The sequence below is a fragment of the Emydura macquarii genome, unplaced genomic scaffold (assembly GCF_026122565.2).
Source record: "Emydura macquarii macquarii isolate MOO-44397 ecotype Brisbane River unplaced genomic scaffold, CSIRO-AGI_Emac_v2 contig_629, whole genome shotgun sequence".
Classification (NCBI taxonomy): Eukaryota; Metazoa; Chordata; order Testudines; family Chelidae; genus Emydura; species Emydura macquarii.
The window spans coordinates 8,661,454-8,676,367 of record NW_027130766.1 but is presented as its reverse complement, the minus strand read 5'-3'; the positions used below and the strand labels follow the sequence as shown (position 1 = coordinate 8,676,367).

General features: G+C 46.2%; 1 protein-coding gene across 4 annotated transcripts; it reads right to left on the bottom strand.

Moving 5' to 3' along the window:
* Window positions 1–4,445: 4,445 nt before the first annotated feature.
* On the bottom strand, window positions 4,446–14,776 carry CNP (2',3'-cyclic nucleotide 3' phosphodiesterase). Of its 4 annotated transcripts, XM_067541326.1 has the most exons (5): window positions 14,595–14,719; window positions 10,022–10,206; window positions 8,553–9,222; window positions 7,762–7,901; window positions 4,446–7,055 (listed from the first exon to the last, which is right to left on the bottom strand). In XM_067541326.1, exons 3-5 carry the CDS (start codon window positions 9,166–9,168, stop codon window positions 6,603–6,605), a joined length of 1,209 nt encoding a protein of 402 aa, XP_067397427.1. In that variant the 5' UTR covers window positions 9,169–9,222; window positions 10,022–10,206; window positions 14,595–14,719; the 3' UTR covers window positions 4,446–6,602. The 4 variants fall into 4 exon arrangements, with proteins under 4 accessions (XP_067397427.1, XP_067397426.1, XP_067397429.1 ...); XM_067541325.1 differs by lacking the exon at window positions 10,022–10,206 and having other exon boundaries at window positions 14,595–14,776; XM_067541328.1 differs by lacking the exon at window positions 10,022–10,206 and having other exon boundaries at window positions 8,553–9,217; window positions 14,595–14,732.
* Window positions 14,777–14,914: the final 138 nt, after the last annotated feature.

Genomic DNA, 14,914 nt, shown 5'->3' with positions numbered 1-14,914 from the left:
GGCATATCGCTTTGCAGAACAATTCCCCATAGTAAAGAGCTCATGTACGTAGAATCCGCTCCACTTGAATGTTTTGGAGCTTCCCACAGTAGCCTTATGTCTGATGGGATTTTCAATGGCTTTTACCAGAGAAGTGGAGTTTGTGTTTGTAGGAAGTCACTGGATAACTGCTAGATAAATGCTGAGTGGCACTGGCCCAAAGGGGCAGAACCATTTTTGAGGAAGATTGTTGTGATTGTGTGTTGTGATTGTGTTAAACTGCAATCGCTGTAGTGCAGAGACTGCTGTTGAAAAGCTGCGTTCTGACTGACTAAGAACAGATGTGTTGTGCATAAAGTAAATGTAAGGATTCTTTAGAGGAATCTGACACCAACTTTCTATTTAGCAGATCTGACTGGCTGACGGATTTCATTTGGTACTTCAGAAAACAAGGTTTACAGTGTAATTATAGCATAAAATAATTCACTTTGAATTCACATTTCCTTTATCTCTCTTCTCTCCAGTCAAGAGCCAGACCACTCCTTCAGTTCAGTTGGCCACAGGATTGCCAGATTGCAATGCCAGTCATCTGTGTCTCTCACAGCTGGCATAGAAATGCAGCGTACTGCCACCGAAAAAACACACACATTTAAGTCATGATGCTTTCATGGAGGTGAAGTTTAAGGGCTTAATTCCAGTGTTGTAGCCCAAATATCAGCAAGGGAAGTTAAAACACCACTTTTAAAATGAGCCAGCATTGAGTAATGTTTTAGAAGAACGAGACCCCTCCACAGCATTTATTCTTCTCCCTTACACCAGTGTAGCTTGATGGACTTAACCTGGCTACAATGGCATGAAAACAGCGTAAGGTGCTAGAATCTTATAAACTCCAGTGGGTTAAAGGTTTGGGGGCATAAAAATTGGTCTTTTCATTTTGAAACTTCAGTTCTTCCAGTTTCTTTGTAAATCAAAGTTTACACGACTTATCACTGCAGTGGGATGTTCTGGATTCAGTTGTACCATCTTGTATTTTATGAACAGCTGCACAGTTTGGAATCGTCTCAGATTCTGTTAGCAGAGTGCAGAGCCATTTCTTCCTGCGTTTTGTCACCATGCTTTTTAGTTACCAAGTGTTGGCAGACTTCCTTGCTCTCCATGTTTAAAAAGGACAGTTCTTTGGGGGTCGAGGGGTGGTTTTTCTTATGAGAGGGGATGTGTACACAGCAGATATGTATATAAACTGTACATGATTGCATGATTTATTGTAGTTAAATATTAATATGGTGAGTGCCAAGACTTTTTAAAAAGCACGGTTGTGTGATTAAAAGTGAATACAATACGTTCACTTTTGCAGAGTGCATTATAACACTAAGGGACATTCAGTAACGATACTGGTATCTCAGGACAGTAGCAAATGAGGATCGTGGCATATGCATGTTAAAATTGCAGCCCCCCTCTTGTGTAGTTCAGTAGTAGCTTGGACAGGTGGAACTGTTTCTTTCAGCACATACCTGCCAAGATGTGTGTGGTTTAAACGCTGCATTCCCCACGTTAGTCACTGAGCAGGATTTATTTTAGATTGTATTTTATAAGTAGCCAACAGGGAGCCTTAATGCCATTTGTCTGACTGCTACGTCTAGCCTCTAGTGTCTTCCCTCGCTTCCACCGGCTTGCTAGGAGCTACAGGATGTAGGAGTTTGCCAAGTCTCTCAACCTGACAGTATGGTCAAGTTTTCTGTATGTGGTAGACGATGAGGCTGATGTAGGTGGTAATTCCCATGACGTGCAGAGTGGTGGGGAAATCGATTAATTAGGCCGTATTTAGAGCTGTGCCAGGCTTTATTTTGCATGTGAAGAGACTGCTGCTCAAAACTCCTTCTTAATGAAACACGGGTGTCTTATTTTTTGAAGTCGGTCTTTATAATGGTCCGTTACTAATGGCTGTATTTGTGGCACAACAGCAAGAGCCTTAATCTGCTTTTACTCTGAAAAGTGACTGAAAGTGCCTCTGTGCCGTTCCCGAGGTCTGGAACCTCGATTACTTCCTGGGCAGCCTGGCTCACTTTTACAAGTAAACAGCTGCTTTTTCTTTTGCCTGGAATCTGGAAGTTGAGTGGCTTTTGGGTCATCACTCCACATTCTGCTACTGGAACCTAATTCACAATCCTCTAACGTGGGCATGAGCCAAAACAGAACCTCTGGCTTTTCCACAGCCAATGGATACGACAAAATACACACCCAGAACAGGGGTAAGGAGATGACACGGTCACTGGTGAGCCCACCCGAGATCACTTCACTTCTGATTGACACTAAGAGACAAACTGCAGAGAAGTATCTGCTTTTTAAAAGCCCCACCACAAACGTACCTACTGCTATAAAGTCAAACTAGACTCGGCTATTCTAAAAACCATTCGTTGACATCGAAGAGAAATGTTGAGCGTTTTGCTTTCTCGTAGTGCTCTTGTGATGTCCTTCCTCATGGCCAAACGTCTGAGCTGCCGTTGGGTTAGTCTCAGGTAATCCAGCACGAGTCCATTCAGAATGAAAGCAGGAGCGATTGCATGTTGCTACAAATAAGTCAGCAGATGTGGTGTTTGGAGGTGCTTGTGCATGGACGGTCTAAGGTCTAAAGCCAGGCTAACCTTTGGACTGGCAAACCCAGGTATATTCCTTCTTGGCCTCTCTCAGTACTGGCTTTATGATCAGTCTACTGGCAGTACCTCCTGTGAGAGGTGATATTAGTGTCCGGTTCAAATCCTATTCAGGCATAGACACAACCTGAACTCCACAAAATTAGTTTTAAAGAATATCAGGATGCTTCTAGCCACCTGTTTTCATGGGCTCTTCCTTAGCTGTTTTGGCTGAACATGCCATGTAATGGAGCTGTGCATTTTATCAGTACGCTTGGAGTTTTACTCCAAGGATGGATTTTTATTGGCATTAAAGACTTTGACCGTTTTGTAAATAATTTAATTAGTGCGATTTGCAAAGCTTTGCGATGCAGCATAACGAAGTACTCCAGAAAAGCCCCACAGAGCATTTTGGCATCCAGCTAGAATGAGGAATGAGAGCCACTTTGCTGCAGTTTCTTTCCATTGATTGTCTTTAACCAAACTGGTCTTCAAAGAAATGGATGATCAAAGTATTCAGACCACACAGTGGCTTGCTGGCTTGTCAAAATTACTTTTTTAGCGATAACAGTCAGGCAATAGACCTGCTTTGGGTACACTTGTGCCCCCCAGCTCGGACAAATAAAACAAGCAGGTGCATCATACCTGCCTTAGATTTCCCTGCTCTAGTGCTACGGTCCAACTCCCTCTTTTACAGGAGTACTGTAACTGGTTCTGAAAGCAACAGACCCAGTGATGGTAAGAGCTGTGACCCTGCTCTAAATATCATGTCATTTACATGGAGCAGCTGCTCTGTTGAGAGCAAATTTTCACATTCCTACCTATTCACCAGAACAGAGGAACATGTACACATGCTTGTGAGATAAGTGGAGCCAAAACGTTACCTAAGTTGAACTAGTTCCCTCCCCACCCCCAGCAACAGTGAGATAAGATCTTTCCTTCTCCTGTGAACACCTTCCAGGTGAGCTGGGCCCCTCGATCTGAACGGGGGCTTTTCGCTGAAGTGCTAAGATGGCTTGTTGTCTATTTCACAAGTGGGAGAATGTTGTTAGCCTATGGCTTTGGTTGACTCAGTGGTGGCACAAAAACACTGTAGTTTGTCAAGAGCTTGTATTTCTCTATTTTACCGTCTCTGGCTGGTATGCAACTCGACTTTAGTTCTGCCTATAGCCCCTCTTCAGTTATTTTACCCCAGCTTACGCCCTGCTTTCACTTAATGGCTTGTGCGACAAAAGAAAAGGGAAAATGATAAGAGTGTGAAGCAATGTTTTGGAAGTGCAAAATGGCAGCCTGAACACCTCTGTTGCATGCGTAATCTCTATTGTAAAGATATTTTAAGGCGTACCAGAGACAAAAGCAGATACACTGATGTGAAGCCACTCGGAGAGGACGTGAGCCCCCCTGCTGTAGTATTTAACTGGATTTAAGAAGCAGATTCTGTATGTTTACCTCAATGTAAAGATTATGCTTTCCACCGAGAGGAAAGGTTACTGCATGAAGTGATCTGACTCTGGATAGCTTTTCTAAATACCCAGCCCTCTCCAAGGCAGGCTTCACATTAGTATAAACACTGTCCCTCATTGGTGCCTTTACCTTTCTAGGATGTGAATGGTAAAATAAATTTTTAAAAAGTGAATGTTTGTTGACTTCATTAGGCATAATTCATAATGTGGTTTATATGCAGAATCTCAACCAGACTGAAGCAAAACCATATGCAATTGGTTTATTATAAACTGTATATGATGTACAAACTAATAAACACTTAAACGATGAGCGTGTGTCTGTTGTTTTGAACAGGCAAACAAGCCAGGCTCTCCAGCTACCCCCCGTTTTAAAGAGACTGAGTTGTTACCACTTCCCTTCGGGGCTTTTCAGCATACAACAGATTGGGAAGAAGACTCGTGGGGTAGAAGCCGCTAAGGAAAAGGCTTGGTTCTCCAAAAGGATAAAGATGCACATCAGCTAGGGCGTGCTCCAGCAGGGATGAACTTAACGCTAATGGTCACCGTTCATTCTGGGTGTCCCCTGTGCAGCACGCTGTAGCTCTTCTCAGCTCTCTGGCGGGGTTTTGATAGAGGCGCTTGTCTGTTGAGGTTAAGGGGGAACGGAGCGTGCCTGCCTCGGAAGCAGAGTGAAGTGAGCTGCTGGCAGTATTTTCGCTTTGAAAGCAGTAGGGTAGCTGGGAGGAGTTCATTGGGAGCTTTTGCAATAAACTGACCTAACTGCAGAATTTGATATTCTACCAGCTGAGCGTAAAGCTGCCCTTGGCTTTGTTTTAGACACTGGGAGAAGGGAACCAAAAGAAATCTCCCCCCCCCCCCCCCCCAAATGGATTTGGGTTTTGCAAGTTTACTTGGTAACTGACATTCTTATCTTTGTCCACACACGGTCGATGATCACAAGGTTGTGATGTCAGGTGACTGCTCCTTTCCTGCTGGGAACCTTGCGTGTGCGTGTCAGACACAGTAAACACTTACATATTAATACTGGATTTATTTCAATACACTTTACAGTTCATGGGACACTAAGCCGTAACGTGAGTTTAAACTGCTGTTCTGGCCTGAAGTGATTAGTTCAGCCAAATGTTACAGGAGAGTAATGACAGCAAATATCCAGTGTGCAATAGGCAAGCGGCATTTGGCTATGTTCACATGAGCAGAAACACTTCAACTATAATTAAGAAGTTTACTAACTGAAATGTTTGAACATTAGACAACCAGCTGGAAAAATTTAGCTTAGAGCAGACTAAGTTTTATGCATAAATTACAAAGCTCCCATTATTTACTTCCTAAGTAACAACACGTTAGCTTTATGGATTTCCATACTAACCTTAACATTCAAGAGAATTAGCTTTTCCTACTCTGAAGTCAGTCTGTTTTGCATGAAGTATAGTTTGGTACTTCAGACGTGATTTTAGTTTATACAGGATCATGAGTTAGAGATGGAAAAGACCTGTTAGTTAATCTGTTCCATCCCCCTGCCAGGGCAGGATTGTTCCCTACAACAGCCATACGGTAGTGCTTTGTCCAGTCTACATTGTGATGGTGGCTCCTGCCATCTGCACTGGAAGACTGAGCAGATCTCACTACTAGGAAGTTTTTCCTGATACTTCAGCTTAAACTCTCCTTTTCATGGTCTCACCCTTACTAGTTCCATTTTAAACTCGAAGTAGATCCTTCCCCCACCCACCAATGCACCGGTTCCTTCTCTCATACCCAAGGAAGTCTTCATATGCTACCAGAATGGTTTGAAGTAGGGTAGGCCACACACTGCCGTGTGGATGCAACAGTTTGACTCTTCCTAAGGAAGATTCCAAGACTCTCCTAAGTACATACCTAACCCTTGTGCTTGTAGGCCAAAACCACTTACAGCACCTGCTTCCCTCCCTCCCCCTCAAAAATATTACCCATCACTGAGGCTTAGTGGTTTTCCCTAGTCATCAGCTACCAAGGGCATTATGTTCCCTCAGCCCGTGGGGGACTGTCCCAACTTCAAAGTTGAGTCGAACTTTCAGCTTCAACTCACTTGGCTTCACGGTATGAGAAGTGGCTAAAAGCTTTGGTCCACCCCTGTCTAAATCACTTAATACTGTCCCATCGTCTAACGATTGTGGTTCATAGGGAAATTACAAAAAGTGTAGAATATCAGGAACAAATAGACTGAGGAACAAAATGAGGAATGAGACCTCTCTCTACAAAAATCTTGCATTTTAAACAAGTCATTCAGCACTTCAGTTATTTAACTACCATGGTTTGTCTACCTAAATATCAGAAATGGTTTAGACACTTCGTTTTCCTTTACAGTCAGGTCACCAATTCCTTCCTGAGGGCCAATCTGTTGTCCCAGTAGAGACTCAGACTAGAGTTTGCAGAAGGGTTACTTTAGTACATGTAGAATTTTCTTTTTACGACTTTATAAAAGGTTACGTAAATTATTGTCTTTAAAAAAAGGGGGGGGGGAGGAGGAGAGGGGCGGCCTGCATGGCTGGAGCACTTAGATGATGGTGCAAGAATTAAAGGCAGAGCCTCGCTTGTTACTGCCCTGGGTAGGCACTAGCTTTCCCTTGCCATAGTAACCTGAGAAAACAGCCTTCACTTCAATCTTTTTAGCAAGTAGGAGCATCCACATGCCATTGCCAAAGTACAGCAGTTTCCCTCCACCAACTGCCTCAATTTCATCACCTTTGTTCCCTGCCTTTTCCAGCTTGACAAACTCCAGCAAGTCCATTCCCGTCTGGACCGGTTCTATGCCACTGGCACATCCCAGGGTGATGTGTGCCCGGCTGCCTTTGGGCAGGTTGTCTGTAGGCAGTATCTTGTCAACGTCTCCCGGCCACAGCAGCAGTTCTTGCTCACTCAGTTCCACGCGAGCACCAGCAGTTTTTGTTGTGAGGAACAGTGCAGAGATAGTCAAGGTAAAGGCTTTTCCATAGGAAGCCTTCACAACCTGGGGAGATAGCAGATCAAAAGATGTGAATCCAGAATAAGACTTTGACACTGACAGTAAATGTGACATTAACTTCGCCCTGCCAAGCCCCTTTAAAGGTTTATAGCCACATATGCATGCAGATCTTCTTTCTTTTCAGTGTCAGACTCTTCACTGATCCCTTGGAGGAATTCTCACACACTGGCTGTATATATTGCAGGTAACGGCTATACTGAATGGCAGCAGGTCTTTCACTGTCCTTCTCCAGACACTCAGTATGGTATGAAAACGTCATGATTATAAGTCACTGTTCTCCCCCTCCCCATCCTTTCAGTCATCTTCATTTATGTATTTTAATTGGAACTTCAGGCTGATCAGGTCTGGTACCAAAGATAGAAGTGACAATGCCTTAACTCATGATCACTCAAAACCAAGCCATTAGAGAAGAACATCTGGTTAGTTTGGAGGCAAGACGAAAACTTCCCCAGCGCATCTCCCCTTTCAGTGTTGTTCTCAGCGCTGAGCAGTAACACTCTTATTATTTTCTGCTAAACACACTGCTAAGTGAGCCAGTTTCACAACTGCTGTTGTGAGGGCGACACGTGCAGTTGCTATAAGGTTTTAAAAAGCGGCACAACCACACCAAATCTGTACCCAGGTAAAAAGCTGGCGTAACATACAACTTGCATACACAGTTTTGAAAAATTAAACAAACCAAGACACTAACTTCTTGTTGTGCATATTCGTCAGCTCCCATTGCCTTTCCAAAGTCAGTAAATTTTGTTGTACAGTGCAAGACGCTGGGTGGCCTTTTCACAAAGTGGTTGGTCAGGTCTATTTTTCCTTTGGGATCTTCAGAAGGAGTAACTGCAAACATAGACAAGCAAAATTATTACAGACAATTGAATGTTCATCTTCCCCTGCAAATACTCATTTCGGAGGTAGATTAATGTTTAGCTCTGTTTAGAATAGAGTGCTAGACAGCAGTAGAAAATAAGTGTTCTTTAGCCACGTAACTAGTATGGTCCTGCAATGCATTGCCAACCAGTTTGCCTCAGGCTTGGATGACTGTAGGGGTAATATGATGAGTCAGTCTATTTGTACTCAGTGCTTGGCCGCTCTTCTCCAACTTACTTCACATCAGCCATCACAGAAAGCAGGTGGGAATGGCTTTAGGTTATTTCCAGCCTACGCTGGATTCAAACCTGTGGGCTGCAGGCTCAAGGTTCTATATCCCACTGCAAATCCCCTTAACACCAGGTTCCAAAAATCTTTAAGAGTCAGTTAATTGTGCTCCCCTGCGTAATGAGCGATTTAAAGCTACTTCTGCTTTTTGTACAATATGGCTTGTTATTCTGATTAGTATCTATAAATAGAACTGGTGCAGAATTTAAACTGAAGTGGAAGTGTTGCTTTGTAAGCGGAGTGGGTAAGGTTGTTCCCTGTGTTGTCTATTAAGTGGTAACCTTCTCTCTGGTTAGTAGAATAAAAAGCTTAGTAAAATATGTATAAACATACAGTGCTTAGACTCCTTTTTGAATGCTTTAAGACTTCCAAGCTCATCTAAAAAGGCTTGCCCAGTCTTCCTCAAGTTCTCAGAACTCTTTTTACTCAAAAACCATCCGTAATACAAAGGCAGGAAATCTTTCTCCAAGCTTGGTTTCATCTTCTTCAGATCTTCCACAGACAGTTTCCACTGATTCTTATCTTTAAGCTGCAAGCAATCCATCTTCCAGGGTGTCTTGGGTTCAACAAAGAGGACTTTGTACTGGTATTTGTCAGCAATATCAAATAGCTGGTCTAGCCGTTCCCTTTCATGGTGAGTATCATCCACAACAACAACACTGATGTCTCGTTTGCAATAGTCAACTAAATCCTCATCCAACTTTGAATAATCTTCAGGAATGGAGCTTCTTATTGCAGGAATAATTTTATACTTATCGGCAGAAATGACCTTGCAGGCATCCTTATACTGCTCTTGAATAGCCTGAGCAAGAGTGGATTTCCCACTGCCAGGCAGGCCTCTGATGATAAAAACGGTTTTAGATTCTTTGACCGTAGAAATGGTAGCATCATCATCAAGGAATGGAAATTGCAGATTTTCAGACCTTTCTTTTGATGACTGAGTGGACATTTTTCTAAATATTTTAGGCAGGAATGTATGGCTCTTCCGGGTAAAGCCTCTGCTCTGAAATTTAAAAAAAGTTAATTTGTATCATTTTGTTTTGCTGTAACAATCTAAACAGATACCATCTTTGAGGCTAAACAATACCACTGTTTGAGTCCTTGCTAGACAGAAGCGGTTTTTTGCTATTCAGATGTGCATAAATGGTCCATTGATCGTTTTAAATGACACTGCCGTAAGTCTTTGCCACCATGATCAGTATTAAACCTCAGTTGCTTTACTCGGCTTACAAGGCTCTGAACAACTAAAACCCAAATTTGCCCTTTAAGGTTACTGCTGGCTCCCCTCCTAATGGGGTCAAAGTGACTCTCTCTTAATCGGAATTTAGAAGAAAATTAAAATGTAAAGGTGTAGGCCAGTCCTGTCTGCTCATTTATCTGTGAATTATGCTTTTTACTAATTAGATGCTCACACCTGTTTCTGACCTGGCACGAGCAGTGTTACTCTATGCTTATACAGACTCAGTTTACCCCCCTCGAATTGTAACACACCAGACACCAGTTTATAGGTCAAACAATTCAGTCCGTCTGAAAATAAAGAAGCTGTAAGGTTACCATATTTAAACTTTTATTCAAAGACACTGTTTGCCCACAGAAACTTAAATGTAGCCTGAACAGAAGTGAAAGCTTTGTGCTACTGTGACAGCTGTTGATCTTGTGAAAATTCAGTTGAAGAAGAAAAAGTAAAATGCAGAGACTACAAAAAGTTTGATTTGCTTTTAAGTCTGGTATTTTAATAGGTATTTTGCAGTGTTGTCTGAGCTCACTTGGAGGGAAGTCTGCATGCAGGAGTATGTACTTACTTCTGCACATCATGCCAAAACATAAGAAGATCCTATCCTCTTGGATGCTGTGCTGAAGGGCACCCTGGAAATGCCTCAGAGGTAAGATCTTTATTGGCAGCTAATTGATGCAGAGTAGAATAATTTTTTGTGCTGCTGTATTTGTGGCAAAGATACTTAAAAGCCACGATTGGCATTAGGTGAGACTGAAAGAGAAAAGGAAAACCAAAGCTAGTGAAATCGCTTGGATTCTACAAAAGCAATAGGAAAAGCCAGAGAGACAGATGTTTGAATGATTGTCAGTATTTTGCACTGCAAGCAGGATTCACATGAGATGTGGTTACTCCAGGAAGAAAATGAGATTAGATCTTTCCATTCTGGAGTAATACAAATATATCTGAATTAAAGACGGGCCTTTGTGAAATCGTAAGATGTTTCGGGGTGGGATGTGGTCCTGCGGAGATGTATTATCACCAACTCAGCATTATGACCTCACACCAGTTTATTTGGCCATGTACTGTAGAATCCCTGGAGGACCAAGCAGAAGCTGGGATTTGAAGGAAAAAGCTATTACTAAAGGCACAAATATTTTCAATGGTACCAGCAGGAACAAAGATTTTTGTAAACATAAATAGCGTCTTTTCAGTTTCCTCTGCTGGGTGTGTTTTGGCCACTGAGATTGGTTAACCTGCTGTGGAGCAACAGCATGGCTTACCAATGGTGGTTTCACTACCACTGGTCAGGAGAAGCAAGTGTGGAGACAGGTGCTAGAGAAGTGAGCAGTTTCACCGCCGACTCAAATCTTAGATCACCTTGTGCTGTTGGCGTATTTATTTGGTCTGTGGCAGAGGGGCAGAGCTTGACTCTGCTCACCAGTCCTCATGGGGTAAAGACAGTGTAGGCATGTCTGTGAAAACTAACATGTTGCTTGTGTAATTCTCCCCACCCTTCTTATGTGGTTTTCTTCACTTTTAAGCAATTTGGGGGCAAGGGCTGTGTCTTGCTGAATGTCTGAAAAGTGCCTGGCATGGCTGTGGTTGCTGCTAGACTATAAATCCCTTTAAAACTGACAACTATCTGGAAGCTGTAAAAAGTAGGCTGATGAACTCAGAGTGCAGCCCTCTAACTGACTGATCAAGGTGTATGACTGGCAGATGGTATGCAGAGTTCTAACCAGAGAAAGTCGTTGATTTATATTAAAAGGTGGCCTTGGGCCTTGTTGGAAGAATGGTATGATCCACGTGGAATTCTCTTGGGAACTTGGCAGAGTCCGTGTTTCCTCATACCCTCTCGGTAAGCACCTGCTACTTTTTACTCATTACGGAGGTACCTGGTGTCTCATTTAACCTGCCAGGCCCCTGCCTTGTCCACAATTAAGTGATCTGAATGAGAGCTGTAAAACTTGAGTCAGATTTGACTTGACAGTGTTCATTTAACCTGAAGTCTGTAGGTAATGGTAAATGAGACAGACAGACAGATCGATTTAGGAGCTACCACCAAAAGAGCATTTGAGCAAGGGCTGCGTATAGTATTTGGGTTGTGACTGGTTCGCCATCAAACTAGTTTGCTGAAAACAGCTGCTGGTGAACAGCAGTAACTGAGACTTTTTTTTAAGACAGGAACAAAAGAATATTAGAAAACACCCTCAGCATCCATTGTTCAGCAGCCAGCTTTAAAGAATAAGCTCTTTAATGAAACCAGGCCACATATAAAATGGACAGACAATGGAACCACACAAATAAGTCTTAAAGGAGCAGTTGGCTGGTTTCTGATTAAACAATCTATTCAGTGCAACAGAAGCTATGTCACTTCTCCCCGTCCCCACAAAGCTCCTATTTGTATGGAAACAAGTATTTGGCCTCCCTTCCAGGAAAGAGGATGAATTTCAGAGTGATATGCAGAAGATTTGCGAGTGTTTTACTCCATGCTAAGAAATGGGGTTAGCAGTTACCAAAACGTTTTCTATTAGACAGTGATGTGATGGGTTTTTTAGAGTGCATTGGCATGGAGGTTAGGAGCAGCACGTCTCCCTCAAATCCTGAAAGCACAGATGGCCCATCAAAAGATTTACAAAAATGGGTGGCATTAAGACAGCTGCTAAACCTCGCCACTCAAGTCACCTCACTTGGCATCCCACCCTCTATAGTTCTTAAGTAGCTCAGGATAGAGACCTTGACTTTTTACCATCTGAAATGCATAAAATACACGTTGGGCATTATAGAAAGCCTAAATTCCAGTGCGATCCCAGAAAGCGAGTGTGGAGCTATGTTGGAGAGTCTACTCTCTGTTCTCATCCTTCATCACAATACCCATTTCTGCAGGTAGCAAAAAGTTGCCTGTCACTTGGCTTAAAGAGTGGTAGTTCCAGGAAGTGAGGTCTGAATTCCGTTCATATTCTCATTCGACAGGCATCCCACGTACGACACTTGCTCTGATTTATTTTCCCCGGCACTCCTAACCTTAACAAATGTTTCAAATGCTCCACCCTGCAACAAATAGACATTGTCGATAGCCCACACACAGGGGGAGACAACAGTTCAGGTTAGCACAGACTGGCAGTGTGCTTGATGGAGTTCCTAGGACACGTTTGTTGAATTTTTGCCACCAACTGCAAGGGGCATTGGAGTGGTTTAACTGGCTCCATAGGAGTCACCCCCCCTCCCCCCCAGTCAACTACTGAGCCAGTCCTGCCACAGTGCCCCGAGCCTGTTAACTTTGTTCTGCAGAAGTGGTTTTCCCCTTTTCACTATAGTTTGCTATACCAAGTATCAGCTATTTAAAATGTCAGTCAGGCAGCACCCCCTGAAAGTTCCTTGTACCCCTTCAAAATTATAGCCTGACAGCATAATATCAATACCCTGCTTATTTCTTAAACAGGAAATGTGAACGTTTCCAGAAAGTTAATTTAATGTTTGACAAACCGCTGCCTCTTTCCTCACCTGACACAGCCTTTGTATGTCAGTAGGAACAGAAGTCTTATCATCCTTACACACATCTTTGGTATAAAAGGCATCTTGATAAAACAAAAAGAAATTCTTTAGGGGGAAAAACAACGCGAGTCTTGTCGCACGTTAAAGACAAACACCTTTAACTTCTGCAGGCATCCGCTTTCGTGGGCTGCAACCCCCCCACTTCGTCAGATGCAGGAAGGGGGTTGCTGCCCTGCAGACTTATGCCTGCAGAAATGAAATGTTAGTCTTTAACGTGCTCCAGGACTCTCGGTGTGTTTGCTTGTACAGACTAAGAGGGCTACCCCTCTGGATCTTTAGGGGAAGAAGGTTGTAACCTGGACTGGCGCACTCAAAGGTAGCCTCTGCTGCTCCAAGGGCGCTCTCTGAGCAGGCCTTTACACCCCAGCAGAGCCCTGGGGGAGTTTAACTGTGGGATCAGGGCCAGTGTCTGTTGCAGAATGTCCCTCCTAGCCACCTCCTCCCTCTACCTCACTCCTCACCGTACCCCAGCAGCTGCAGCGGGGCAGGACAGCTCTGAAATTCGGCCCCCCGTTACACGTGGCCCCAGAGCACCGTCAGTATTGATCGCGAGCCGGGGTGTAGAGCGAATGGCAGAGTTTGTAGGCGCCTTTAAAACGTTTTTCTCACCCCCGCCAGCTCCTGGGCCATGCATTTCAGCACCTTTAACCCTCTCCCTCCACACCCACGTTCACGGGGGACCTTACGGGGGCAGGGGCGCGCCAGCAGCTTCTCTACCGCCGCGGTGATCCCGGCCTGGCTGTGGGCACGTTAGACAGAGCGCGCTGCCAGGAGCGGGGCGGCACGGAGCTGGCGGGGACAGTCACCACCTAGCCCAGCCCAGCCCAGCCCAGCTCAGCTCAGCTCAGGTGTGGGGTCGCTGCCAGGTGCCGCAGAGGAAACGAAAGGAAACGAAACGAAACCTGGCCGGGCCCCGTGTCTGGCGCAGGCAGATGGTGCACGAGAAACTCAGAGGCCGGGTGAGCTTCGTTCTCTTCTTAATGCACAGACCGAGCAGCGGGGGGCGGGGGCGGGGGGCTGGCTCTAAGTCTGCATCTGAGACACGGGCGGGGGGGGTTCAGCCTGCTCGGTGCTGGGGTCCCCCGAATTTGCACAGCCAGCGAGCCCGGCCTGGGGCCGGCACAACGGGGTGACCCGCTGTCCTGCGTGTACAGGGACCGTCCGGCTCCTGTCCTGCGGCGGGGCCGCTCCCCCCCCCCCCCCGGCTACCCGGCCCGCCTCAGCAAACCCCCCCCCACACACTCACCCTGACACCCCCCCGGGCGGCGCAGCCCGCAGCGGGGAGGGTCACGGGGGGGGCTGCACCCCATCGCCCGCCTGCGGGGCCGTGAGAAGGCGCCAGCCGGGCACGCAGCCCCCAGCCCTGGGGGGCGCCCCCTGCTCAGCCCCCCCCCCCCCGCGGGGGCCTCCACCGGCAGATCCTCACTCACCCCCCGGGTGGGGGGAGGGGAGGCTGCGGGGGGGGCAGTGGCGACCCCTGCACCGCCCCCCAGTACCTGCAGCCGGGTCCTGCACCTGCACCCCCCGCCCCACAGCCCCCCCCCCACACACACCTCCCCCCGCCCCACAGGCTCCCCCCCGGCGGCGGCCCGCGCCCCGCTCACCATGGCGAGGGCGGCACCTCCAGGGGCTGCGGGTGCCGAGCCGACCGAGCGGAGGGGACGCGGCTCTGTGCGGGGCCCGCCCGCCGCGATTTTCATAGCCCGGCGGCGGGCGGGGCCGGGCAGGGGCAGGGGCAGCACCCCCTCTGCCCCCCCGCCTCAGCGGCCGGCTCAAGCGCGCGTGCGCACTGCGCCGGCAGCAGCATGGGCCGAGGAGGCGCCCGAGGCGCATGCGCCGGCCAACGCTCGCGGCGGCCCCCTGGCTGCCAAGCCGAGCATTGCACCCACCAGCCGCCGCCCCGCTTCCCCAGCGCTGCCGGGTC

What these genes read in the sequence shown, in the direction of transcription:
- CNP (XM_067541325.1), bottom strand. Translation starts at nt 14,690, where the DNA reads ATGAAAATCGCGGCGGGCGGGCCCCGCACAGAGCCGCGTCCCCTCCGC. An exon ending in GAGGTGCCGCCCTCGCCATG is followed by an intron (nt 9,223 to 14,594) that starts GTGAGCGGGGCG and finishes TTTAAATTTCAG; the next exon opens with AGCAGAGGCTTTACCCGGAA. An exon ending in CAAAAAGGAGTCTAAGCACT is followed by an intron (nt 7,902 to 8,552) that starts GTATGTTTATAC and finishes CTATGTTTGCAG; the next exon opens with TTACTCCTTCTGAAGATCCC.